General features: G+C 44.4%; 1 protein-coding gene and 1 long non-coding RNA gene across 6 annotated transcripts in view; one reads left to right on the top strand and one right to left on the bottom strand.

The window, feature by feature from the left end:
* Window positions 1-27,141, bottom strand: part of LOC131743276 (uncharacterized) — a 172,403-nt gene that overhangs the window by 68,574 nt on the left and 76,688 nt on the right. The window lies entirely within an intron of this gene.
* S100A11 (S100 calcium binding protein A11) lies at window positions 1,490-6,650 on the top strand. The gene is made up of 3 exons (XM_059071873.2): window positions 1,490-1,578; window positions 5,324-5,476; window positions 6,325-6,650. Exons 1-3 carry the CDS (start codon window positions 1,576-1,578, stop codon window positions 6,478-6,480), a joined length of 312 nt encoding a protein of 103 aa, XP_058927856.1. The 5' UTR covers window positions 1,490-1,575; the 3' UTR covers window positions 6,481-6,650.

The raw sequence follows: 27,141 nt of genomic DNA, 5'->3' as shown, positions 1-27,141 counted from the left end.
TTGAAGGAGTCATTCATTAATTAAGGTTAAAGAGGATTTTCAAAGCCAGATAGAAGCTAAGAAGTTTGGATTTGATATAAAAGGTATTAGAGAGCCATCTTGTTTGGTTCTTTTGTTGTGTTTTGCTTTTAAGCAGGCACTTGATCAGAGCTGTACATTAGAAAAATATGTCTTTAACAGTCAATAGAACAGATTGGAGGGCAAGAGACCAGTTAGGAAACTGGAGGAAAGAGGGAATGCAAACCTAAACTAGAACACTAGAGGTGAGAATAGAAAATATGAGGGGCAGATCCAAGAGAAAGTGTAAAAATAAAACTGATGGTACTTGGCACTCGATAAGATTTGGGGGTAAGAAAGGGATTTAGAGTCAAAACCTGGCTCCAAAGTTCTCAAGTTGGGAGAATAGAAGAATGGCAATATCATTAGCAGAGGTAAGGAAGACAGAAGAGAAACAGATTTAGGGAAAACAAGTATCTCTTGAATTGAGTTTGAGGCTCAGGTGAGACTTTCAAGTGGATTCAAGAACAACTGAAATGTGGGCCTGGCGTAGGTGAGAAGAGATGAAGGTCTGCTCAGAAGTGACCATCTGAGGCTGCAGGAGGAGCAGAGGGGATGATGCCAGGAAGCAGTTTACACAATGCCCTGCAGCCCATTATCTGTCCTTTGCATCTATTCCCGTTTTTGAAGCCCTCTCAAAGCCATCATTTTATCTGATAGTCATAACAATCTTGTGAAGTAGGAAAGGAAAGGGCACCTACTTTTACAGGTAAGGAAATGGAGGCTCAGAGGACTGACGGGTTTTGCCAAACGCATTGCAATGAAGTAATTACAGATCCAGGATTAGAACCCAGAGCTGATTCTTCATACAACTCCCAACTCTGTTGCCAACTGCACACAGATAAATGCCCTACTTGCAGGGTTCAGTAGTTTGCAGTAGTACTGTACCGTTGCAGTTCTTTGGGGTCTAGGGTCTTGCTTTGTCTTGTTTGTTTTTTTAACTGTTTTCGGTTTAGAGAGAAGTCTGAGACAACGGTGCTCCAGCTGGCACAAAACACTACCGTTTAGTCTGTTAACGTCTCCAGTGTGAAAGAAGAGACAGCCCTGGTTTCTAGCGAACTTATAGCCCACACTCCACGTTGCACGTTTTTCAAAGGGACCTTTCTGCCTGTCTAACATGAATGACCAGAATGAGCTCGTGAGCTTGTACAGGGAAAAGACCCACGGACTTGGACAGACTTCCAGAAGACCGCTATGCAAAACTTTCAATTCGGAAAAGTCCAAAATCTTCAAGGTTCACGGGACAGGGGAGAGAGATTCTTTAGGGCTTAGCGAGGACAATGGGTTTTGTGTGAGTTTTAAGGTGAAGCCGTGTGCTTGGCAAAGAAGGGCGACGACGACCAGTCCGAATCCGCGCGGCGGCGGGCGGAGCGGAGGAGGGGGCGCGTGAGTCATGCGGAAGCCGCGCGGGGCGGAGCCGGGTGGGGCCGGACCCAAGAGGCAGCAGACCCGGCCCGCCGCCCAGTTCGCGCTTCGCTGCTCCTCGCTTGCATCCCTGTGCTTCGCTCCTCTCCGAACATGGTAAGCCGCGCTTTTTATTTGTCTTCCTCTTGCATGAAAAGAAAAAAGCAACAGCATACTTTTCACCAGGCTTGGTCTTTGATTTTTATGTGGACATGGCAGGAAACAGCAGGACGAATGAATCTATGGCAGGGAATTAGGAAAGAGCGGATGGAAGGAAGAAGAAGCCCTGAATTATACCTGTAATAACAACCTAGGGGTAGCAACGGGAGGTTCTTTTGTTTTTCCTGGCGAAGGTCTAGGGCTGGGATTAGAGGAAATACACTGTGAGCCGCGCCCCGCCCGGAGCCCCGCACGGGGTGAAACCGCCCCGACCCCTCGCTTAGCCGGGACGGGGGGCGGGGGTGTCCGGCCGGTGCGGGACGCCCCTCGCTGCCGGTGTCCGCGGAGCCCGGGGCACGACCTAAAGACAGGGGCTGGAATTGTGCGCGGCGACGCTAGTTATGTACAGTTCTAGAGACCAGAAAGGGCACTTTTCAGACCTAGTGGTCTGAGCCCTAGGGGAAATCAGAGTTTCAGTAAACGACCGGCAAACGGCCAGGACGCAGAGACTGAAACTGAACTGTGTCCCTGCTAGCCGAGCGGCGGCCAGGAATGTGGGAGGGGCCTGGCGCCCGGAAGCCCCCTCCTCCTTTCTTTTTCCCCCTAGCCCACCATCTCATTAGGCGCTTAACCCGACTCCTGTTTTTCTTCTCTCGGCTCCTGCCATCCCCATTTTGAACTCTTTCTATCTTTTCCATTAATCCACCTCCAAAATCGGCCTCTCTTTCGTGAAGGGAGGTCTGCAAACTTCCGCCCAAGGGCCAAATCGGGGTTCTGTTCGCCCACGAGCTACGAACGGTTTTTACATATTTAAATAGTTGAAAGAAGGTTAAAGGAAGAATAATACTTTGTAACACGTGAAGATTATATGAAAATCAAACTTCAGTGTTCATAAGTAAAGTTTTATTGACGCACGGCCACGCCCATTCATGAGTTTTCTGTGTGGTTACAGAGACCATATGAGCCGCACTGGCCTAAAATTTATACCATCTGGCCCTTTACAAAACACGTTTGCCAGCCCCTGCTTTAGTTTGCCAGTCTGTACCCCCGATTGCTCTTTTCTCCTTTCCGTGCAAAAGCGAGGACTCAATGTCACATGGAACCTTGAAAAGGCAGACCCAGCACCACCAAGTGGTGAAGACCTGGAATGACCGCCCCGGCGGAAGGTGGATGCCACCAGGGCTCCTTGGGAGGAAAGGGAGCATGTTAGTTAAGAATGAGAACTGCAATACTTGAGTTTTTTCAGGTGTTACTTTTTTTTTTTTTTTTAACTTTCTCAAATGTTGAGTGTTTAGCATGCATTTTTTAAAATTTATTTTTGTCTGCGTTGGGTCATCGTTGCTGTGCGTGGGCTTTCTCTAGTTGTGGTGAGCGGGGGCTACTCCTTGTTGCAGTGCGAGGGCTTCTCATTGCGGTGGCTTCTCGTTGCAGAGCACGGGCTCTAGGCGCGCGGGCTTCAGTAGTTGGCAGCACGAGGGCTCAGTAGATGTGGCTCACGGGCTCTAGAGCACATGCTCAGTAGTTGTGGCACACAGGCTTAGTTGCTCTGCGGCATGTGGGATCTTCCCGGACCAGGGCTTGAACCCATGTCCCCTGCATTGGCAGGCGGATTCTTCACCACTGCACCACCAGGGAAGTCCCTAGCATGCATTTTTTAAATTCTCTCACAGCACCCATTTATCATGCTGTTTTCTCCTTCCTATCATTGGTCCCATCAAATACAACCCTGAGGATGCAGTGATGGGGAGCACTGGCCTCCATCCAAGGAGGAGATCTCCTCTTCTCCTTCAGCCACTGCTCCAACTTGAGCAAAGCTTTCCTGTCTCTGGGCCTCTCTGCCCCTCCAGCACTACAAATTTTGCGATTCCATTTAAGTAATTTGATAATTGTGTTTCTTTTCCTCTGGAAATTACCTCTGGGAAGAAATGCACGGGTTTTAATTTTCTCCATGTGGCTGATAGCAACAGTTTTAAAGGGGAAAAGAAAATCTGTTAAGATTGACGTTAAGGAGAGAAAAAGGAAAAGCAGAAAGCCACTATGAAACTGGAAAATCAAAAAGCAATCTGAATTCCGCAAAGAAAAGAGGCAGAGGACACATCTGTAGGTCTAGAAAAGGATCACAAAGCCCTTGCTCCTCAGCCTGGAACCTTCTACCCTATCTGGTGTGCCCTTACAGTCAGCCTTGTTCCTGTAATCTGACACATTAGTAAGACTGTGAGATTGTAGTTCTGGTAAGAAAAGCTGTTGTGCAAACACATCTGTTTCTAGGCTGTGGTATTTTGTTTCTCACCAAAACTCTGAAGCTACCAACACTTTTCTAAAGAAAAAGTTCTGACAATGTGACCGATGAGGAAGAATCCATCTCCAGAAGGGGCTTTATAGACGCTTCAGGATGCAATGAGCACCTGGTACCTGGCTAGGTAGTTAAAGCACCTGGAGAGACTGAAGGAGGGAAGGAGACTGGCAGGTGTGCAGCTAAGAACTCAGATCAATAACAGGGCTCACATCAATCCTTAACATATTAATTATGGGGCCTGAAAGCCTCCAGCTCTGGGCTCCAGGAAGTCCATCCCAAGAACAAATTAACGGGCTAAGTGCCACATTGCGAATGTCACCATCCAGTGTAGACATTGTTGATGTCCTGAGAGAAAGCTTTGGAGGAAGGGTGTGGCCCTGCAAGTTTTCCAGGAAGTCTGCAGTTCCCCTCCTTATCCACCAGGGGAGAGCCCACGAGTTCCTCACGACTGGGGCCCAGGTGCTGGCTGGAATGAGGGGCAGACTCAGCATGACAGAGAAGACTTCCGTTGTAAGGAAAGCAGAGCCCAGAACAGGATATGAACCCTGTGCTCCTTCTAGTGCAACCACAGCTGTGGTTTAAGCTCCGTAGATGTGATGGGAGCTGTGTGAGCAGCAACCTAAGAGCCCCCATATCAACCTTCCTGGTGTGAAGTGACCAGAGAAGTTCCCAGCCTTTTCTGTGGGAATTAGTGGCATCTGGCAATAGAAGGAGCAAAGGCCAAGGGCTGCAGAAAGCAACCTGAAGGCTGAGATTGTAGAAGTAGCTCTGCCATGTCAGTTCCCTTCTCATGCCTGTTTCCTCACGTGTAAAATTAAGGGGTTCTAACTCTCAAATACAAAAGCTGCTTTCCGACATCCAAAAAATTCTCAGATCTCCTACCCCATACACAATAATAACTATGCTTTTAGTTTTCTTCTAGAAAATGTATGAGTCTTGGGAATTCAGTATTCCTTTAAAAAGGAATGCCATTTCATTTATCACAGTAGCCTCTATATACTCTTGGAAAATAGGGAATTTTTTAATCTATAGACAATGCTTGGTATGCATATGGATTTGTGGATATATAGTTATACATATATTTACCCACACATTCTAAAAATATCAGTAAACCCTGTCACCTCACACTCATCTAGGCAGTCTACTGCTTTCAAACATACCAGCATGCTCCATATTTACCCTCACTAATTTTCACCTGGAATAAACATGTGAGGAGATTTGGGGAGGAAGCTCACCGAATGTGACTTTCTGTGGTTGTCTTGGGCCCCTTAGTCCCCTAAACAACAACCGAGTCTTTCAGGAAACTGCTTGACCCAAAATGAAGAGACGAGATCCTCTGGAGTTTTCCCTAGCACCCAGCTTTTGATATCTTGCCCTTGTCTGAACCTTGAATTTTTTTTTCCAAAGGCAAAAATATCCAGCCCTACAGAGACTGAACGGTGCATCGAGTCTCTGATTGCTGTTTTCCAAAGGCATGCTGGAAGGGACGGTAACAGCTGCAAACTCTCCAAGCCGGAGTTCCTTATCTTCATGAATACAGAGCTGGGTGCCTTCACAAAGGTATTGGTCCCTGCCCCCCCCCCCAGGCCACCCACAGCATGAAACAAGACCCTGGCAGAATGGCTAGGAGTGAAGGACAGCAGCTGAACCCCTAGGGCTGAGTAAGCTCTGAATGACTATTAAAGGACCTTCTGTTCCCCTCTTCTTTGAATAAAGTGTGTTCTAAAGATCAAAGTTATCAAACTATACTGACATAGGGAACAGTGATTTTTTTCATTTAAGGAGAGGGGCTGACAAAATGGTAAATGGAGTAATAGAAGAGTTTTCAAATTTTATTCCTCCACCCCAAAGCCTCTAGGGCAGCCGTGTTCCGTAGAACTTTCTGTAGTGATGGAATTAATGTTCTATATATGCCCTACCTGATATGGTAGCCACTAGCAACTTTCTAAATTAATTAAGTAGCCATATGTAACCAGTGGATGTACAAGTGTGTGTATGTGCTGGGGGCTTGGATGAGTGGAGGATGGGGCTGATTAGGCAGGGCCCACATCCTCTTTCCACCTCCAGTCACTCTGCTTTTATGTAGTTTGTATATTGGAGTTGCATGCAACACTTAGAAAAAGTTTTTCACTGTTTTTACAAAATTGAGTAACCCCTGATGGTCACAGAAAGAACCCTGGACTAGGAGCTAGAAAAGCTGGGTCTGTGTCCTAGGTCTTCCACTTAGGCCACTCACTTCACCTGTTTACGTCTGTTTCTGTCTCAGAAAAGTGTGAATATTAATAACCCCTACCCGGTACACCTCACACTCTTGTAAGAATAAAATGTGGAAACATTTTTGAAAGCATCTTAGAAACTACAATATAAAGGTACTAATATCATTATTATTGTTATTATTATCTTTTCAGAACCAGAAGGACCCTGGTGTCCTTGACCGCATGATGAAGAAGCTGGACCTCGACTCTGATGGACAGCTAGATTTCCAAGAATTTCTTAATCTTATTGGTGGCCTGGCCCTAGCTTGCCATGACTCCTTTATTAAGTCTACCTCTTCCAAGAAGTAAATCGGAGGAGCCTTTGGGCCTGTGGCCTCCAGCTCCACTCCCTTTCCTTCAGCCTCCCAATTATCATCTACCCCTCACAGCCCACACATACCCTGAGCCCAGTGCACCCACGACCCCATGTAAGCCACTCCTGGTGGTAGTAATAAAACAATATTGTTTTTTAAAGCAAACACTGGAGAGTCAGTAAATTTGTGCAAGGGAGGGAGATGACTGGGAGGAATATAAATTAGATTGATGGAAACAGTTACCAGAAGTTGCAAAGTAAATAGTAAAAATGCATCTTGGGTGTATATATAATCATGACTAATGATACCAACATAATCATCTAAATTACTCAGACTGATGGAGAGACGTCACTTATTGTTCACTCATTAAATGTCTATACACCCCTACAACAGGCACTGTCATAGGCTTTGAAGATACAGTCAGCAAGACAGACAAGGTCCTGCCTTCACTGAGGCTACCTTCTAGTGGGGGAGGGAAACTAAATGAATAAACAAATAAACAAAGAACTATGAGTGCAAAAAGGTAGTTGTTGTCTTTCTGAAAGCCAAATTGAATTCTTTTCAAAAACTTGATTAGAGAAATTCACTGAAGATAACTGTGGTTGATGTAGGTGTAGCTGAAACAACTGTAAACAAATGGGAAAAGCCTCATAAAAATCTAGAAGCATCTTTCACTCAGATTGTCTCACGAGTATCTTTAAATTCCTCCACTTAAAGGAACTGGGACTTCAACCTGGTGGTCCAGTGGCTAAGACTCCACGTTCCCAATGCAGGGGGCCCAGGTTTGACCCCTGGTCAGGGAACTAGATCCCACGTGCTGCAACTAGGAGTTCACATGCCACAGCTAAAGATCCTGCATGTCGCAACTTAAAAAAAAAAAAGGCCCCACATGCTGCAATAAAGATCCCTTGTGCAGCAACTAAGACCCAGTGCAGCCAAATAAATACATAAATAATAAATTTTTTTTAAAAAGGAACTGAAGGGCTTCCCTGGTGGCGCAGTGGTTGAGAGTCCGCCTGCCGGTGCAGGGGACACGGGTTCGTGCCCCGGTCCGGGAAGATCCCACATGCCGCGGACCGGCTGGGCCCGTGAGCCATGGCCGCTGAGCCTGCGCGTCCGGAGCCTGTGCTCCGCAACGGGAGAGGCCACAACAGTGAGAGGCCCGCGTACCGCAAAAAAAAAAAAAAAAGGAACTGAAAATCATAAGTGATTTATGCAAGAAAGGCAGTATAGCACAATATTGGTAAATGTACACGTTTTAAGTTTAAATATTTAGAATATTTTTATGAATACCCATTTTAACTGATTTTTTTTTTAAAGTTAACCAGCCAGCTATTGGTCCCTACCCTTCAGAAAAGACAGTCTCGGGGCTTCCCTGGTGGCACAGTGTTGAGAATCTGCCTGCCAATGCAAGGGACACGGGTTCGAGCCCTGGTCTGGGAAGATCCCACATACCACAGAGCAACTAGGCCCGTGAGCCACAACTACTGAGCCTGCGCGTCTGGAGCCTGTGCTCTGCAACAGAGAGGCCACGACAGTGAGATGCCCGCGCACCGCGATGAAGAGTGCCCCCACTCGCCGCAACTAGCGAAAGCCCTGGCACAGAAACGAAGACCCAACACACCCAAAAATAAATAAAAAAATAAATAAATATTTTTTTTAAAAAAAGATAAGACAGTCTCTACCATTTCCCAATAAACTTATTCTTCTCCCTGCCCCAGCTTGATCTCTTCCACTCCTTTCTCCACCCTGTGACCAAAGAGTTTTTAAAGGCAAACTTGATGATGTCACTCCCTTGGTTAAAACCAAGCATGGATTCCTCTTAATAAGCAAGATGAAATCCACAGTTATCTTTGGGCACCCAAAGGCCTTCATGGTGGGTCCCTAACCCCTTCTCCAGCCTCATTTCCACTCTCTCTAGACTTGCCAAACACTCCTGAGCTGATAACTAAGTGCTGTGCCTCTGTCCCTTCATAATCTCTTCTTGCTGCCCTGAAAGCCCTTTGCCCCTTTCCCACCTTTTCCTACTCTATAGAGCAGCACAAGTGTCATCTCCCCTTATTCTGTGCTTCCACAGCACTCTGTTCTCACCTCTGTTACAGCACTTATCACTCTGTATTGCAACAGTGATGTCTTCCTAGACTTGACTTTGAACTCAGGAAAAGGGATCTAGTTAAATGCATCACTGTATCACTAGTACCTAGCGTGGTGCCCGGCATATAGTGGGTCTGAAAAAGTAGATAGTGCTATAAAATCAGACTTGGGACACTACGCATATCAGTCAGGGTTCCCACAGGAAACACGTGCACACTCAACAGGGTCACTGAAGACAGTTTATTGAAGAGAATATTACAAAGTTGTGCTCAGGGATAAGAGAAACACAAGGGATGTCAAAGCACCAGGGACTAGCACAATTAGGAAGCTGTTACCACCACTAGGCCTGACTGGGCAAACCAAGGAGCAGTTACTGGAAGCTAGCAAGAACCATAGGCAAGGGAGAGGGGTCCCCACAGATGCTGTGGCCTTATTCATAGAAATACAGCCACTGTCAGACCACAGGTGGCAGGAGGGAGCCAGGGGAATAAATACTGGTTTCTCTCTCTTCCCATCTTCATGATCTCCTGCCAGTGCCTCCCATGGGACAAGCCAACTGGAAAGCTGAGAAGGGCAGAGAAGGATAGAAGGTGGATATGGAGGGGCAAAGAGAATATCCATCACATCGTAGAAAGGTGAGATCATTATTTCCCTACCACAGAGTTACTCCTGTCAGAGACAGAAGCAGAGGATAAAGTGCCAACGCTAATGCAAATAAATATTTTTTAGTATATATCCTTAATTTATTAAATGGTTTTTTGTGGTTAAATTTACATAACATAAAATTTAACATTTTAACCATTTTAAGCATACAATTCAGAAGCATTAAGTACATTTACATTGTGGTACGACCATCACCACTATCTCCAGAACTTTTTCTTCCATGAGGGAAATTTTGTACTCCCCACTCCCCTCTACTCCCATCCCTGGCTACAAACATTCTACTTTCTGTCTCTGTGAATTTCACTACTGCAGGTACCTCATACAAGTGGAATCATACAATATCTGTTTTTTTGTAACTGGCTTATTTCACTTAGCATAATGTCCTCAAGTTTCATCCATGTAGCAGCACATGTCAGAATTTCCTTCCTTTTTAAGGCTGAATCATATTCCATTGTATGTCCATTGTATGTATATATTACTCTTTGTGGATCCATTCACCCACCAATGGACACTTGGATTGCTTCCACCTTTTGGTTATTGAGAATAATGCTACTATAAACATGGGTGTACAAATATCCATTAGAGTCCCTGCATTCAATTCTTCTGGATTATACACCTGGAAGTGGAATTGCTGTATCATATGGAAATTCTATGTTTAATTTTAGGAACCACCATGCCACTTTCCACAGCAGCTACACCATTTTACATTCCCATCAGCAATGTACAAGCAATGTCCAATTTCTTCACATCCTCACCAACACTTGTTATTTTCTGTGTTTTGGATAATATTCAACCTAACAGGCATGAAATGGTATCTCATTATTTTCATTTGCATTTGCCTAGTAATTAGTGATGTTGAGCAGCTTTTCATGTACTTATTAGTCACATATATCTCGATTGGAAAAATATCTATTCAAGCACTTTGCCCATTTTTTCCCGACTTTATTGAGGTATAATTGGTATAAAAAAACTGCACATAATTTATGTATACAATTTGGTAAATTTGTCCATTTTTAAATTGGGTTGTGTGGTTTTTTATTATTGAGTTGTAGGAGTTCTTTTTATATTCTGGATATTAATCCCTTATCAGATACATTATTTGCAAATATTTTCTCCCATTCTGTGGGTTGCTTTTTCACTCTATTGATAGTGTCCTTTAATGCACAAAAGTTTTTAATCTTGATAAAGTTTTAATTTTGAATGTATCTATTTTTCTTTTACTGCCTGTGTTCCTGGTGTCACATCCAAAAAACCATTGCCAGATCGAATGTAGAATTTAAAAAAAGAAAAAGAAAAAAAAATCAAGCAACGATCCAGCCCTTTTTAGGAAGGTTTGGGCCATGATGTTAGGACTTCTGTCAAGATTGAGGATGGAGCAAATACAGCAAGCCCCTTCCTACTGCAAATAATGCTGGATAAAATGGAACACCCCCCTCCAAAATAAGTTTAAATACTTAGTTCAAAATTCAGAAAGAGAAATATCCAGATGCCAAAAGCAAAAAAGGAACCCACAGTTGTAATTATGCCAGAATTGAGGTCATGTAAACCTAGGCTGCGGAACAGGAGCTCTTAGCTAAAGGAGACAAACCACTAAAGAGTTGCCCTATCAGTGATGAAGACTGAAAAACTCAGCCCACCACCCCAGACAAGACTCAGAATAAGCCACAGGGGGAACAAAGTTATCTGAGAGAAGTCAAAATATTGCACTTGTGCTTCCCAGAGGCATGGGGCTCAAACACACACTGCTGCTTTGTACAGAATCTCCAGGCTAAGAAACTACCTTAAAAGTGCTCCAGAGCAGTGAACACAATAAAACCCTAGGCAAATGCAAACCACCTCATGGAGACACCCCAAGCATCTGGAGGATTTCCACAGAAGACAAATCCTGCTAAAATAGGCTGCAAACATTACACTGCACATGAGAGACTATCAGTATAGGCAAAAGATGAGAGACTTTGCACCCAAGTAACGAGAGAGAGCAATCTGGAAAGGACTTTAACATGAGTATGTTTAAAATGTTCAAATAAATAAAGGCAGGAAGTAGGATACATAAAACAAGAACAGGGATACATGAAGTAGGAAAAAAAAGAGAGAAGCAAATAGAGAGTCTATACATGAAATATATAGTCATGCAAATATATAAAGGATCATGAAGCTGGACGTTGCACCAACAATTCCTGGGCCTGCTGGGGTGATGACCGGGAGGATCTGTCCCTGCCCGCTAGACCTCAGGAAGACCTCGCTGACTCACTGCACCCGCCCACCTCACAACGACCCTGTTGTGCTCTTCACGAACCTGGTGAGAGATGTTTTGGGAATTTGGGCAGAGAAACAGAGAGGACCACACCTGTACAGCAAGACCGATAATTCACGCTATGTTTCTCTGCTGTCTCTAATCTCCCCCAGTCACCAGTGAAAACATTCCTGGATGGCCACAGTCAAGAAAGAAGCCTCTGAGAGGGAAAGACAAGTCTGCACTGGCTGGGGACTGGCTCTCAGTGACTGAAGCACCCTGTGAGAACAGGCAGCAAGGGCGGAGAGGAACAATGGTAATCCTGGGCCCTCGCCGCACCTCTCTCAGCTGAAACCGCAACCCACACAGAGAGAAATGTTGCTGTCGCCAGATTCATATTTCATCCTCACAGCGACTTAGTGTCAACGTTATCTTAAACATGATGCATGGAGTCGCCAGAACTTCTGTTAGGAATGCAAAACAAAGACAACTCAGGAACGTTGTAAGTCCAGTCTACAAAGAGATTAACTTCTGACAGAGGAAGAAAACCAAATGTGGAAGTTGGAGAAGGTATACATTAACATCACCTAGGCAGCAGAGGTTGCTTCATAAATGCTAGCGACCCTCTCCTCATTTCATCACCATTAAACCTCCTGAATGGATGGTTGGAACTTTTGTTCTCACCCTACTGACTTCTGGGGAGGGGAGAGGAACTAGATATTGAGTTCAATCACCAAGGGCCAATGATTTAATCAATCATGCCTATGTAATGAAGTCTCCATAAAAACCCAAAAGGATGGGGTTTGGAGAACTTCTGTGTTGGTGAACACATGGAGACAAGGAGAGAAGGGAGCGCTCTGAGGGGACATGGAAACTCTGAGCCCCTTCCCCCAAGCCTTGTCCTATGCATCTCTTCCACCTGGCTGTTCCTCAGTTATATTCTTTATATAACCAGTAATCTAATAAATAAAATGTTTCTCTGAGTTCTGTGAGCCACTGTAACAAAGTGACGGAACCCAAGAAGGAGGTCATGGGAACCTCCAAAGTATAGCCAGGGCTTCCCTGGTGGCGCAGTGGTTGAGAATCCGCCTGCCGATGCAGGGGATATGGGTTCGTGCCCCGGTCCGGGAAGATCCCACATGCCGCGGAGCGGCTGGGCCCGTGAGCCATGGCCGCTGAGCCTGCGCGTCCGGAGCCTGTGCCCCGCAATGGGAGAGGCCACAACAGTGAGAGGCCCGCGTACCAAAAAAAAAAAAAAAAAAAACAAAGTATAGCCAGTTGGTCAGAAGCATAGGTGACAACCTGGACTTTCAGTTGGCTCCGAAGTGAGGCGGGGAAAGGACTGAGCTCTTAAGGTGTGGATCTGACCCTATCTCCAGGTAGATAGTGTCAGAATTGAGTTAAATCATAGGACACCCAGTTGGTGTCAGAGAATTGCTTGGTGGTGTGGGGAAAAAAACACACACACAGTAGTTGGTGTCAGAATCATTCCCCAGCATCCTCTAAAAGTGACCAATGTGGGACTTCCCTGGCAGTTCAGTGGTTAAGACTCCGTGCCTCCAATACAGGGGATGCAGGTTCGATCCTTGGTCTGGAAACTAAGATCCCGCGTGCCACACAGAGCGGCCAAAAAACAGAAGTGAGCAATGGGATCATTCTGCTGTCATTATTTAGTATCATTATGAACTCATGGATTTAAGCATATTAAATATGTTTCCATTATTTTCCTTATCAATACTCATATTGTCTCATGTTTGGCCAGTGGGAGTTCCTTTGAGTTGGGGCCTAAGTTCCTATGACATGACCCTAGTAGTCTTTGATAACTTCCTTCTTCCTGGTATAAGATGTTCCTAGATCATCTAGTGCATTTCCTGCACCAGACCTTTCTTCAAGGATCCCTTCTTCCTTTTAGCAACCTCTCATCCTTTTTGTTTCCTTTGCCCACTCTTCTTTCTGTACCTTAAGACTCAAACTCAGACTTTGACCTTCTCCTCTTATGTCCCTAGTTTCTCCCATCAATGAAAGTCATAACCAGTCACACTTCAACTAGCACTACTTGCTGGCCTACACGTCTGCATTCTTTTTTAAAAAAATTTATTTATTTATTTATTTAGGGCTATGTTGGGTCTTCATTGCTGCGCATGGGCTTTCTCCAGTTGCAGCACACGGGGGCTACTCTTCGTTGTGGTGCACAGGCTTCTCATCGTGGTGGCTTCTCTTGTGGCGGAGCACAGGCTATAGGCATGCGGGCTTCAGCAGTTGTGGCACACGGGCTTAGTTGCTCCGCAGCATGTGGAATCTTCCTGGACCAGGGCTTGAACCCGTGTCCCCTGCATTGGCAGGCGGATTCTTAACCACTGCACCATCAGGGAAGTACAATTTCTGCATTCTTAACAAGAATAAGCTCTTCAGCCTGGTTTGAACCTGTACCATCTGCCATCCAAATTCTCGAGCCTTTGGACTGAGACTACATTATCACACCAGCTTTCCAGGATCTCCAGCTTGCAGGTAAATTTTGTAGAATATGTGGAATTAGGCCAAATAGAGGGGAGGGGAACAACAAATAGATCACCTCTGCACCTTTGCTGTTTCTTCCTTCACATGGAATTCAATTTGACATGATTCAACTTAAATTTATTGTCTTCCATGTCCTAAATGTTGTACCCTTATTGTTGGCATTAATAGTAATAATTCTAACAGCTAAAACTTATTAAGTACTTACTGTGTGTCTAAGAGCTTTACATATATTATATCTTAACAAGTATTCCTCAACAATCCTATAATATAAGCACAATTATTAATGCCTACTTTATAGAGTAAGACACTAAGGCACAAAGAGACTGAGAACTTTTCCCAGGTCTCACAGCAAATAAGAGGCAAGGCCAAGTCTGCCTGACTCCTTGTGATGGTTAATTTTATGTGCCAGCTTGATTAGGCAAAAGGGATGCCCAGATAGCTGATAAAATATGATTTCTGGGTGTGTCGTGAGGGTGTTTCTGGAAGAGATTAGCATTTGAATTGGTAGACTGAATAAAGCAAAAGGTCCTCCCCATGTGGGGGGGGCAGCATCAGATCCCTTGAGAGCCTGAATAGAACAGAAGACAGAGGAAGGGCGAATTTGCCCTCTCTGAGCTGAGACATTCACCTTCTCCTGCTCTCGGACTTCAACACTCCTGGTTTTCTGGCTTTCAGACTCAGGTGGGAACTTGCAACATCTGCCCTCCTAATTCTCGGGCCTTTGGACTTGGTCTACATTATTGCACCAGCTTTCCGGGATCTCCAGCTTGCAGACAGCATATCATGGGACTTCTCGTCCTCCATCACCTCATGAGTCAATTGATATAATAAATTTCCTTCTATATGTATCTATATATTCTCTTGGTTATTTTTCTCTGGAGAACTCTGACTAAAACACTTCCAAACCCTATCTTGACCACTAATCCATTGGTTGTTTCCCTCCCCTCTATTTGGCCTAATACCACATATTCTACAAAACTTACCTCAAGTCTCGGGTCTTCTAAGAAGCCTCTCTTCCTACTCTGACCAGTGTGACTCGCCCTGTCCCTCAACTACTTCACTACCCATGAGGCACTTAAGAATACACTGCCACCACGCAGCTTCATTCCACTTCAGCTGCAGATTCTGATTCCCTGAGTCTGTGGTGAAACCGGAGATTCTGCATTTCCAACAAGCTCCCAGGTGATGCCGCTGCTGCTGGCCCATGAACCACATGTTAAGTAGCCAGGATATAGCAGACATATACATATAACTTCATCAACTATATTTACCAAAATATGAACAACGGTTATCTCTGGATGCTCCTTTTGTTCTTTATACGATTCTGTATTTTTCATTTTTCTATAAATGGATACCATTTACTCTTATAATCAGAAAAAGGTATATATATATTAAGCTTTTGGGACTTCCCTGGTGGTCCAGTGAGTAAGACTCCATGCTCCCAATGTAGGGGGCCTGAGTTCAATCCCTGGTCGGGGAACTAGATCCCACATGCATGCTGAAATTAAGAGTCCGCATGCTGCAACTAAGAAGTCCACAAGCCGCAACTAAAAGATCCCGCATGCCACAACTAAGGATCCCACATGCCACAATTAAAGATACTGCATGTCACAGAGAAGATCGCGCATGCCACAACTAAGACCCGACAGAGCAAAAATCAATTAATTAATTAATTTTTTAAAAAAAGTATTAAGCTTTCAATGTTCCTCACAGTATTCAAAATAAAGTTCAGATTTCTTCACTCAGCACCAGTAGCTCCTTGTGATTTGGCCCTTCACAGATTCTATGTCTTGATCTCCTGCAAGCTCCCATGTACCCACACATCCCACATACCCACCAAACCTTCCAAACCATCTGTGGGTCTCTGGATGCCTCTCCCTTACTCCCTCATCCCCCCACCTTCTTCACCTGGCTCTTACTCATCCTTCAGGTTAGCCTCAAGTGGCTCCCCCTCCAGGAAGCCTCCCCAACTCCCCTATCTCTGCTCTCTTCTCTGCACTCCAGCCAACAACCAGAAGCACTTTGACCACAATACTTTTCACCTTACATGTTTTATTTGTTTGCCTGGCCTGCTAGAGTGGGGTTCCTGAAGACAGAGACTGTGTCTATATTTTTCTATATTTCTATATCCTCAGCATTTAGATAGTGCCAGGCATATAGCTGGCACTCATTAAGTTTCTGAATGAATATACAAAAATGATTTGTGGGCTTCCCTGGTGGCGCAGTGGTTGAGAGTCCGCCTGCCGATGCAGGGGACACGGGTTCGTGCCCCGGTCCGGGAAGATCCCACATGCTGCGGAGCGGCTGGGCCCGTGAGCCATGGCCGCTGGGCCTGTGCGTCCGGAGCCTGTGCTCCGCAATGGGAGAGGCCACAGCAGTGAGAGGCCCGCATACCGCAAAAAAAAAAAAAGATTTGTATAATAAAGTGCAATGGCTTTCCTAAATATTGGTTATTATTATCCTCACTTTGAAGATGAAAAAACAAATTCAGAGAGGTTAGGTAACTTGCCCTAAGTCTCAAAGCTAATGAATGGTAGAACCTGGTTACCATGAAGTATATATATATATATATATATATATATATATATGTATATGTGTATATATATATATATATATATATAATTATTCTAAGTTGCTGATGCCTTAATTTCAAATGCATTTTAACAACCCTGTATTTTTACTTCCCTCTTCCCATGATTATTGTTTTTGACATCATATTTTATATCTTTTTGTTTTGTGTATCCCTTAACTATTTATTGCAGATATAGATGATTTTACTACTTTTGTTTTTTAACCTTCTTACTAGCTTTGTACATGGTTGGTTTACTATTTTTTTTATATATTTGCATTTTCCAATGAGTTTTTTCCTTTCGTAATTTCTATGTTTCTAGTTGTACCTTTTCTTTTTTGCTTAGAGCAATTCCTTCGACATTTCTTTTTTTTTTTTTAAGATTTAATTTTATTTATTTGTGGCTGCCTTGCATCTTCGTTGCTGCACGCGGGCTTTCTCTATTTGTGGCGAGCAGGGACTACTCTTCGTTGCGGTGCACGGGCTTCTCATTGTTGCAGAGCACGGGCTCTACGCGCGTGGGCTTCAGTAGTTGTGGTGCACAGGCTTAGTTGCCTGCGGCATGTGGGATCTTCCTGGACCAGGGCTTGAAGCCATGTCCCCTGCATTGGCAGGCAGATTCTTATCCACTGCACCACCAGGGAAGTGCCCCTTTGACATTTCTTGTAAAGCTGGTTTGGTGTTGCTCAACTCTTTTAGCTTTTGCTTGTCTGTAAAACTTTTGATCTGTCCATCAAATCTGAACAAGAGCTTTGCTGGGTGGAGTATTCTTCTGACCTGCAGAGTTTCTGCTGAAAAGTCAGCTAATAGCCTTATGCAAGTTCCCATGTACAGAACTTGTTGCTCTTCCCTTGCTGCTTTTTTTAAAAATCTTTATTTATTTATTTTATTTATTTATTTTTGGTTGCGTCAGGTCTTAGTTGCAGCATGAGGGATCTTTCGTTGCGGTGCGCAGGCTCTTCATTGCAGTGCACGGGCTTCTCTCCAGTTGCAGCGCGCAGGCTCAGCAGTTGTGGCGTGTGGGCTTAGTTGCCCTGCAGCATGTGGGATCTTAGTTCCCCGACCAGGGATGGAACCGGTATCCCCTGCATTGCAAGACGGATTCTCAAACACTGGACCACCAGAAGTGGTGGAAGTCCCACCCTTGCTGCTTTTAATGTTCTCTCTTTAATTTTTGCCATTTAAATTACAATGTGTCTTGGTATGGTCCTCTTTGGGTTGATCCTATCTGGGACTCTGTGCTTCCCGGACCTAGATGTCTGTTTCCTTTCCCAGGTTACAGAAGTTTTCAGCTATTATGTCTTCAAACATGTTCTCTGCCCCTTTCTCTCTTCTCCTCCTAGGACCCCTATAATGTAAATGTTAGTACACTTGATATTGTCTCAGAGGTCTCTTAAACTGTCCTCATCTCTTTTTATTCTTTTTTCTTTTCTCTGCTCAGCTTCAGTGTTTTCCACTACTCTGTATTCCAGCTCACTGATGCATTCCTCTGTATTATTTAGTCTACTGTTGATTCCTTCTAGTGTATTTTTAAAATTTCATATATTGTATTCTTCATCTCTTTAGTTCTTCTTTATATTTTCTCTTTATTAAAAACTTCTCACTGTATTCATCCATTCTTCTCCCAAGTTGTTTGATCATCTTTATGATCACTACCTTGAACTCTTTATTGAATACATTACCTATCTCTACTTAACTTAGCTTTTCTGGGATTTTATCGTATTCCTTTGTTTGAAACATGTTCCTCTGGTGCCTCATTTGCCTAATTTGTTGTTTATATTTCTATGTATCTGGTAGGCTGGTTATATTTCCCAACCTTGGAGAAGTGGCCTTTTATAGGAGATGTCCTGTGTCCAGCAACATACTCCCCTCTGGTCACCAGAGCTATATGCTCTAGGGGCACCCCTTACGTGGGCTGCGTGGGTCCTGTTGTGGTGGCTGACTACTGTGGGCAGTCTGGTAGGCATGGCTCGTCCCTTGTCCAGTTGGCTGCCAGGCCCCGCCTTGTGCAGAGGCTTCCAGCTGCTGGTTGATGGAGCTGGGTCACAAGGTGGCTAGCTGCAGAACCCCCGGGGGGTCCTAGGGCTAATGCTGGCATACTGGTGAGCAGAGCCAGGTTCTAGGGTGGGTGGTTGTGAAGCCAGGGTTCCCAGATGTAGTGTTGACCTGCTGGTAGGCAGGGCTGGTTCCTGACACAGATGGCTACAGTTTCCGGGGTGTCCCGAAGCTGATGCTAGCCCACTGGTGAGTGGGGCTAGATCCTGGGGTGGCTGGCTGAAGAGTCCAATGTGTCTCATAACTGGTGTTGGCCTGCTGGTAGCCAGGGCTGGGGCCCAGTGGTCTCTGGTTACAGGGCCCCGGGGGTCCTGAAGCTGGTGTCAGCCTGCTGGTGGGTGGGGCTGGATCCCAGAACCACTGGTTGAGGGGCCCACAGGCTGTGTTGGCCAGTTGGTAGAGAGGGCCAGGGCCCAGGGGACTCCCAGGGCTTGTTCTGGCCTGCTGATGTGTTGGCTGTGTCTTGCCATGGCAGATTGCAGGGCTGCAGTGGTCCTGGGGCTAGTGTCTGCCTGCTAGTGAATGGTGTTGGGGTCCAGGGGATGTGGACTGAGCCTGGCTGGGAAGAACTCTGAAGGAGTGGAATCCTGCCAGGACCCTGCCTGACCATGAAACACGCACAGGTAGCCAAAGGTCAGTGCTCAGGGAAACAGATAACTGGGACAGCCTGTGTCTACACACTCTCACAAAGCAGGTCATTTCCACTTAGAAATCCCACCAGCAGCGTTTTTATCACCTTCCTTCCGAAGCAAGTGTTTCCTCTCCGCATTGGGCAGGCACCACAATACTCCAGGCGCCCGGACTGGACAATTCTGGGTAGCTGTGCTTGTCCTCTCCCTCATGCCCTGCAGCTCAGTAATGGCAGCCCTGAGGACTCTTCCTGCAGATTTTTCTCAGATCTGTACCTTCCTGTCTACTCTTACCACCACCATTCCAGTGCAGGCCTGTATCATCACCAGCTACACCCCCATCATCTCCTGGCCCCCATTCTCTCTCACCTCCGGTAGTCAGTGGTTCTGGCTTCTGCTGTTTAGTTGTCTACAATTTAAATCTGTAGTCTGGAACTCAAAAGCATCAATAATCTAGCCCTTATCCCTCACCCTAACCCTTTTTCTAGCTGTACTTGCTCCTTCTCCAAACGTGTCCTGCACATTCGCTCCTCTGTGTTTTTATTCATGTTACTCCTCCCCCGGATGGTCCTCCTCTCAGCACCTGTTCCACATGCCCCATCGATGCCTATCAAATGGGATAGAGACCCAGTGTTCAAGGCTCTCTTCAAATCTTATCTCCCATGAAGTTATTCTTAAGGATCCCAGCAAAGGAAGCCTGCTCTTCTAAATTCTTGCTGCTCTTACTGTCTACACCCATGAAACACTGGCCACACACACTACCTCCTATTAGAGCTATTTGGGAATATTCCCATGTTCCTGCCTAGATTATGGCTACATTCCTAAGCAGCTGTCCTGTTGCTGCTCTACCCAAAAAAACAGAGTGAGGGTTGTGGCAATAGGGAGGATTTAACAGTAGGCTTATCTGGGTTCTAATAGAGGCATACAGATGCCCTTAGGTAAGTTATTATTTAAACTCTCTTGAGCTTTCTTTCCTCATCTGAAAACACACTTAGCATCTATCTTACAGGGATTTTATGAGACTTAGAAATAATATATGTAAACCACAATAAATTACAATAATCATAATTCTAATTGATCTAAAATACTTCTTGTGGGGTAATTATAAGGAACAAATAAAATAACACATGAGACAGAGCTTTGTAGACTATAAAATTATTATGTTAATTTTTAAAAAGTGAGACCTGGATTACATTTTTCTTTTTATATGACATGACCAATATAGACCTCAAAGATGCCCCCCATTAATTACCAGCAAGTATATCCTCCAATATCCAGGCACTTTGGCTTTCAGAATATCTGTGCTCAAAACTGTTAGAATGAATGCGCTTAAAAGCCAACCAATAAAACTGGTTGAATTCTATGTCTCAGTTGAGGCTTTTATCTATATAGCACCAAACGCTAGTTCAACCTAATGTCTCTATTTTCATGCTTTTTTGTTTTTTCATCATGTACACAGAGCATTACTGTTCCCACTGTTCAAGCCCTGAGGAATGCTACCAAAGGAATGAGCAACTGGGGCAGGGTTCCCACCTAAATCACAGCCTCCATCTCAGGACAGCTCTGTACACTTCCCAGCACTATCTTCAACCCTCGGGTTTCTCAACAAGGCTTCCTGCTCCATATGCTGCCAGGTCCAGTCAGGAGAAAGCAAACCCAACTGCAGAGCTACTCACTCTGCAGCCACCAGAGGGTCCCACAGCATTAGCTAGGAAGCAAGGACACACCCTCTCCTAGCACAAATCTCCACCAAACTTACATTTCCCGGGTGCCTCACAGCAGCTTCCCCTAGCTTCCAGCCCCCAAACAGGATTGCCTGGAACCCCCAGAGCTACTTGCTGGCTAATACTGTTGAGACACCAGTTCATACTAAGTGGCCAGCTTTTCACAAGGAGTTTGTGTCACCAGGGCTCCATGGAGTCACAATTTCTGTGGGTCTGAGAACTCCTCAGCCACATTCCAGTATCATCCATGAACACAGAGTATCTGGGGCTTACATAACTTTCTCTTTCATACAGCCCCCAGAATTTATGTCTGGAACACCACTTCCTCTCAAGTTTTAATAAAGAAAAGGTAACTGCATATGAGACTGGCAGACTACAGCCCATGATGGGCAGGTCTTATCTTGCAGAGTTCTCCCCAAACTCCAAGCATTCTTGGGGTCCAGACAAGCTGGTGTTCTGTTCTGGACTGATTACTTAACTCAAGGTACAGTATCCTTTTTTCTTCCTCCTTTGAAGAGATCTGGAAAATCAGAGTCGCTTATGACTAGAAGATGGAAGAGGAAGGCTAGAATTCCCAGGTTTTTCTTTGTCGGCTACCCCAATCCATAACATAAGTAGACCCGCAAACTTGTGACTGATTTTCATTAAGGTTTTTTTCTTATAAATGTATTTATTTTTGGCTGCTTTGGGTCTTCGTTGCTGCGCGCAGGCTTTCTCTAGCTGCGGTGAGCAGGGGCTACTCCTCATTGCGGTGCGCGGGCTTCTCATTGCAGTGGCTTCTCTTGTTGCGGAGCACGACGGGCTCTAGGCGCGTGGGCTTAGTTGCTCCGTGGCACGTGGGATCTTCCCGGACCAGGGCTTGAACCCGTGTCCCCTGCGTTGGCAGGCAGATTCTTAACCACTGTGCCACTAGGGATGTCCCTCATTAAGGTTTCGTCTGTCTCTTTTTTTAGGGTTTAAAAAGAGGCTGGATATATTCGGGAAAATACTTTAAAATAATTTAAAGACCTTGAGAGGTTGGTTCCTCCCTTCAGGATGGCCACACATAAATCACTTCATATAATCCCCATAATAACCTACCCCCCAGGATAGGAATATGAAGTCCATTTTATGGATGAGGAAACAGAAAGCACGGAGACTTACTTGCCGGTGGCACATAGCAATCATGCAGCAGAGCCAGGTCTCAACACAAGTCTGTCTGGCTCCAACCCACCCTCCACTTATTAATAATAATTATAGTTAACAGGAGTGGGGCGCTTACTATGCGCCAGGCACTCTGCTAAGTATTTACTCATTTATAGCCACAATATTCCTAGGAGACAGGTATTCCTTTTGAGTCCATTTTCCTGATGAGAACTGAGGTTTGGAAAGGTTGGTGACATGTCGAAGATCACATAGCTAATGAGCAGCAGAGAAAATATGATTCACTCCCCAAGCCTGAGCTCTTAACCCCTGTGATATGTAGCCAAACTGTCTCTCCGAATGTCCAGTCCCCCTCCGCCATGCTCCCCTTGCTGCAGGCACACTGGTGGTTTTCAATTCCCATCCCAGACCAAGCCCCTCCCCACCTCCCAGCCTCTGCAAGTGCTTTTCCCTCCACCCAGAAAGCTTCCTCCTGGTCCCTCCCTTATTTGCAACCCTAGTTCCTCTTCTTCCTCTAGGTCTGAGTTCCAATGTCCCCCCTTAAGTGTAGTCTTCCCTGACTTTCTACTTTAATTCTTCTCTCACTCAGATCCTTGTTTTTCCCATCAAGGCACTCATTACAACTTACCAAAAATTTTATGTTAGTTTCATTTTACTTGTATTTTATTTGCCTTTCCCGCTAGAATGAAAGGCCCACGAGGGCAGAAATTTGTCTGTCTTGGTCCCTGACATATCTCCGGTAGCCAGAAGATTCCAGGTATTAATAGGTGCTCTGTAAGTATTTAATAGATTATAGCAGCTCACCAATAGAAGAAAGCAGATGGTTTCCAACCCCAAGCTAAGAGTTCTCTTGTGTTAAAAAAAAAAAAAAAGACTTCAGCTTCTGCTACTCCAAGAGGTAAGTTAGCACAGCAAGCACAGACTCGATGGAGTCCTCTCAGTGCCCTAGAAGGAAGTCTGCTCAAAGGTGTTCACCCACAAATCCCACACCAGAGACCTTGGGCCACAGAACAGCCCTGCTTGGCCTCCTTGCTTCTTCTCTGCAGGGAGGGATCACACAGAATCTGATCTGCTGCCCAAAAGCTGCTGCATACCAGGGCTGAGCTGGATGCCTCATGGCCATGAGCCAGTTCATTCTTTGCCATCACCCCAGACGACAGGCGTCTATTCCTATTTTACCCATTAGGAGACTCAAGTTCACAGGGGTGAGATGGCTTTATCAGAGCCACGCAGCTGGTAAGTGGGAGAGTCACTCACTCCCCCTTTAACATTATTCGGTGGCTCCTTGTCACCTTCAGAAATGAACTCCAAATTCTGTAGCACATAACAGAGCAGGACCCTACAGAGCTTTCCTGGGACAGACCCCTCACCACCTTGTCCTCTGCCTGCCTCCTTTTTGTAGAAAAGCTGTAGTCTCCCAGGCCGCCCCTGAGTCACCAAAGCCTGGCTCAAGAGTTAATGATTGTGAGGATGTGAACATGTAGTGGCAAAAATAGCAGTTGGGCCAGGAGAACTGATAAGAATTTAAACAGTAAATCGGCCATATGGCAGTCACAGAATCTTTAGTTCTTATCTGAAGTATATAGATAACAGTATCTGATGCACATTTCCTGAGTTGTTTTACAGATGCTAAAACCCCCACCAAATGGAAGAAGTTAACTACTTGATGACCATGAGCACTGTAGCCCCCAGAGCTACTGGAGCCTGAGGATAATATTAACCCCTGTGACACAGCCCTGCTACTTCACAGAGAATTGTGCGCAAGCTAATCACACACCCTGTGACTCCCCTCCTTCACCTTGCCTTTAAAAATGCTTCCCCAACCTAAATGTCCATCAGCAGAGGAATGGATAAAGAAGATGTGGTACATATATACAATGGAATATTACTCAGCCATAAAAAGGAACGAAATTGGGTCATTTGTAGAGACATGGATGGACCTAGAGACTGTCATACAGAGTGAAGTAAGTCAGAAAGAGAAAAACAAATATCATATATTAATGCACATATGTGGAATCTAGAAAAATGGTATAGATGATCTTATTTGCAAAGCAGAAATAGACACAGACATAGAGAACAAACATATGGACACCAAAGGGGGAAGAGGGGGTGGGATGAATTGGGAGATTGGGATTGACATATATACACTATTGATACTTTGTATAAAATAGATAACTAATGAAAACCTACTGTGTAGCTCAGGGAACTCTATTCAATGCTCTGTGGTGACCAAAATGGGAAGGAAATCCAAAAAAAGGGGGGATATTTGTATACATGTAGCTGATTCACTTTGCTGTACAGCAGGCTAACACAACATTGTAAAGCAACTATACTCCAATAAAAATTAATTTTAAAAAGTAAAAAATAATAAAAATGCTTCCCTGAAACCCATGGGGGAGTTCAGGTTTTTGAGCATTAGCTGCCCCGGACTCCTTGTCTGGCACCTACAATAAATGCTGCACTTTCCTTTGCCACAACCTGGGGTCAGTAGATTGACTTTACTGTACACTGGTGAGCAGACCAAAGTTTGGTTCAATAACAAGCAGAGTATCCCAGGTGTCCTGGAGAAAGGCACCTCCTCTCATCTCCATCTGAGGCCCTAATGGACTTTGCACTCTTCCCATGCAGAACTGAGGCAATTCCTGGAATAGACACAATACCTCACAAGTCCATGCCCTGGCACATGCTTTTCCCTCCTATCTGCCCACCCACAGAATGTGGCTAACCCTTACTGGTCCTTTAAGATCCCCATAAACAAACAAACAAAAAGGACAGTCCCTGATAGGAATCTATCCTAAGAAAATAAACATGGGCAAAGATGTTTATTCAAAAGTAGTTCTTTTATATGTAATTATTACTTATGACAATATTAATGACAATTTTATAAAAAATTGGTAACAACCTAAATGTTTGAAAAATATGGGAAATGTTTAATAAATTGTATTTCCCTATTTAGGGTGTACTAGTAAAGCCACACTTGGGGGTTTGTTGTTTTGTTTTGGGGGTTGCCAGCAAAAAGTCTTGACCAGGCAACCGTAAATTGGTAGTTCTCAACTGAACTGCCATGGAGGACTGTTGTGACTCCTTACTAGGGCTCCGTAATTGGTGAATAAAGTTTCCTTTTGCTACAACTATGATTCAAACCATTAATACAATGCTTTGGAAACCCAGGACTTTGGAAGTCCTGTTCATCTTGTGGAGCTGCAGCCACTAAGACATGGGAGCCCTCAGAATCTGGCCAGCAGGCCAAAGAAGAGAGTACAGAAGCCACAGTGTAATTGAATACAGTTTTCCCTTGGTACCCTTGTGGGTTCTGGTTCCAGAAACTCCCCCCATACCAAAATCCATGGATGCTCAAGTCCCTTATATAAGATGGTACAGTATCACATATAACCTACACACATCCTCCGGTATACTTTAAATCATCTCTAGATTACTTGTAATACCCAATAGAATGTAAATACCATGCAAATAGTTGTAAATAGTATGTAAATGCAATGTAAATAGTTGCCAGAAAGGCAAATTCAAGTTTTGTTTTTTGGAACTTTCTGGAATTATTTTTCTGAAAAATTTTGATCCATGGTTGGTTGAATCTGAGGATGAGGAACCCCCAGATATGGACAGCCAACTGTAGTTACTTGTTGAGTGGGAAAAAAAAAAAAAAAAAAAAGAGTGAGTAAATGAACAATCATGCTCTTGATATTTAATGACATACAAAGTAATAAAGAAAAGGGATTATGGGACAAAAATAGAATACATAATTTTATAATCAGTGTGGTCACAATTTAGGAATTTCACATCAAAAGCAAAAAGAATGAATTTGCTTATTTTTAACAATTTTCAGCACTTCCTAGCTCTTTACTAAATAACTACCACACAACCCACCAATGGATTTGATAGCAGTTGTCACAGTGGCTATTGTTTGCCAATTCTGGCTGATGCCTGACAACTCTTTGAGGAAAACTGGATGTACTCTGTTGGAGTAGAGAAAGCTTTGGAGTTCTTTCTTCCTATTGGATTGCATCTGGAACTTTTCCTTTGCTGCCCACTTTTTTTTTTTTTTTAAACATCTTTATTGGAGTATAACTGTTTTACAATAGTGTGTCAGTTTTTCCTTTACAACAAAGTGAATCAGTTATACATATACATATGTTCCCATATCTCTTCCCTCTTGCATCACCCTCTCTCCCACCCTCCCTATCTCACCCCTCTAGGTGGTCACAAAGCACAGAGGTGATCTCCCTGTGCTATGCAGCAGCTTCCCACTAGCTATCTAATTTACATTTGATAGTGTATATATGTCCCTGCGACTCTCTCACTTCTTCACAGCTTACCCTTCCCCCTCCCCATATCCTCAAGTCCATGCTCTAGTAAGTCTGTCTGTGTTTTATTCCCGTCCTACCACTAATCTCTTCATAACTTTTTTTTTTCCTTAGAGTCCATATATATGTGTTAGCATACGGTATTTGTTTTTCTCCTTCTGACTTACTTCACTCTGTATGACAGACTCCAGGTCCATCCACCTCATTATAAATAACTCAGCTTCATTTCTTTTTATGGCTGAGTAATATTCCATTGTATATATGTGCCACATCTTCTTTATCCATTCATCTGTTGATGGACACTTAGGTTGCTTCCATGTCCTGGCTATCGTAAATAGAGCTGCAATGAACATTTTGGCACATGACTCTTTTTGAATTATGGTTTTCTCAGGGTATATGCCCAGTAGTGGGATTGCTGGGTCGTATGGTAGTTCTATTTGTAGTTTTTTACAGAACCTCCATACTGTTCTCCATAGTGGCTGTATCAATTTACATTCCCACCAGCAGTGCAAGAGGGTTCCCTTTTCTCCACACCCTCTCCAGCATTTATTGTTTCTAGAGTGCCCACTTTTTTAGTGAGCAAGTTTGGTGAAAGGTGGGAGAGACAGATCCATTGCCTCAACTAACTTTTTCTGAATTCCCTTTAAGGATCAAATTCAACAATCCCTTTTCCCTGGTGGCGCAGTGGTTAAGAATCCACCTGCCAG

The sequence above is a fragment of the Kogia breviceps genome, chromosome 1, assembly GCF_026419965.1.
Source record: "Kogia breviceps isolate mKogBre1 chromosome 1, mKogBre1 haplotype 1, whole genome shotgun sequence".
Classification (NCBI taxonomy): domain Eukaryota; kingdom Metazoa; phylum Chordata; class Mammalia; order Artiodactyla; family Physeteridae; genus Kogia; species Kogia breviceps.
The sequence above is the reverse complement of the archived record's forward strand: the minus strand, read 5'-3'. Positions and strand labels throughout refer to the sequence as shown.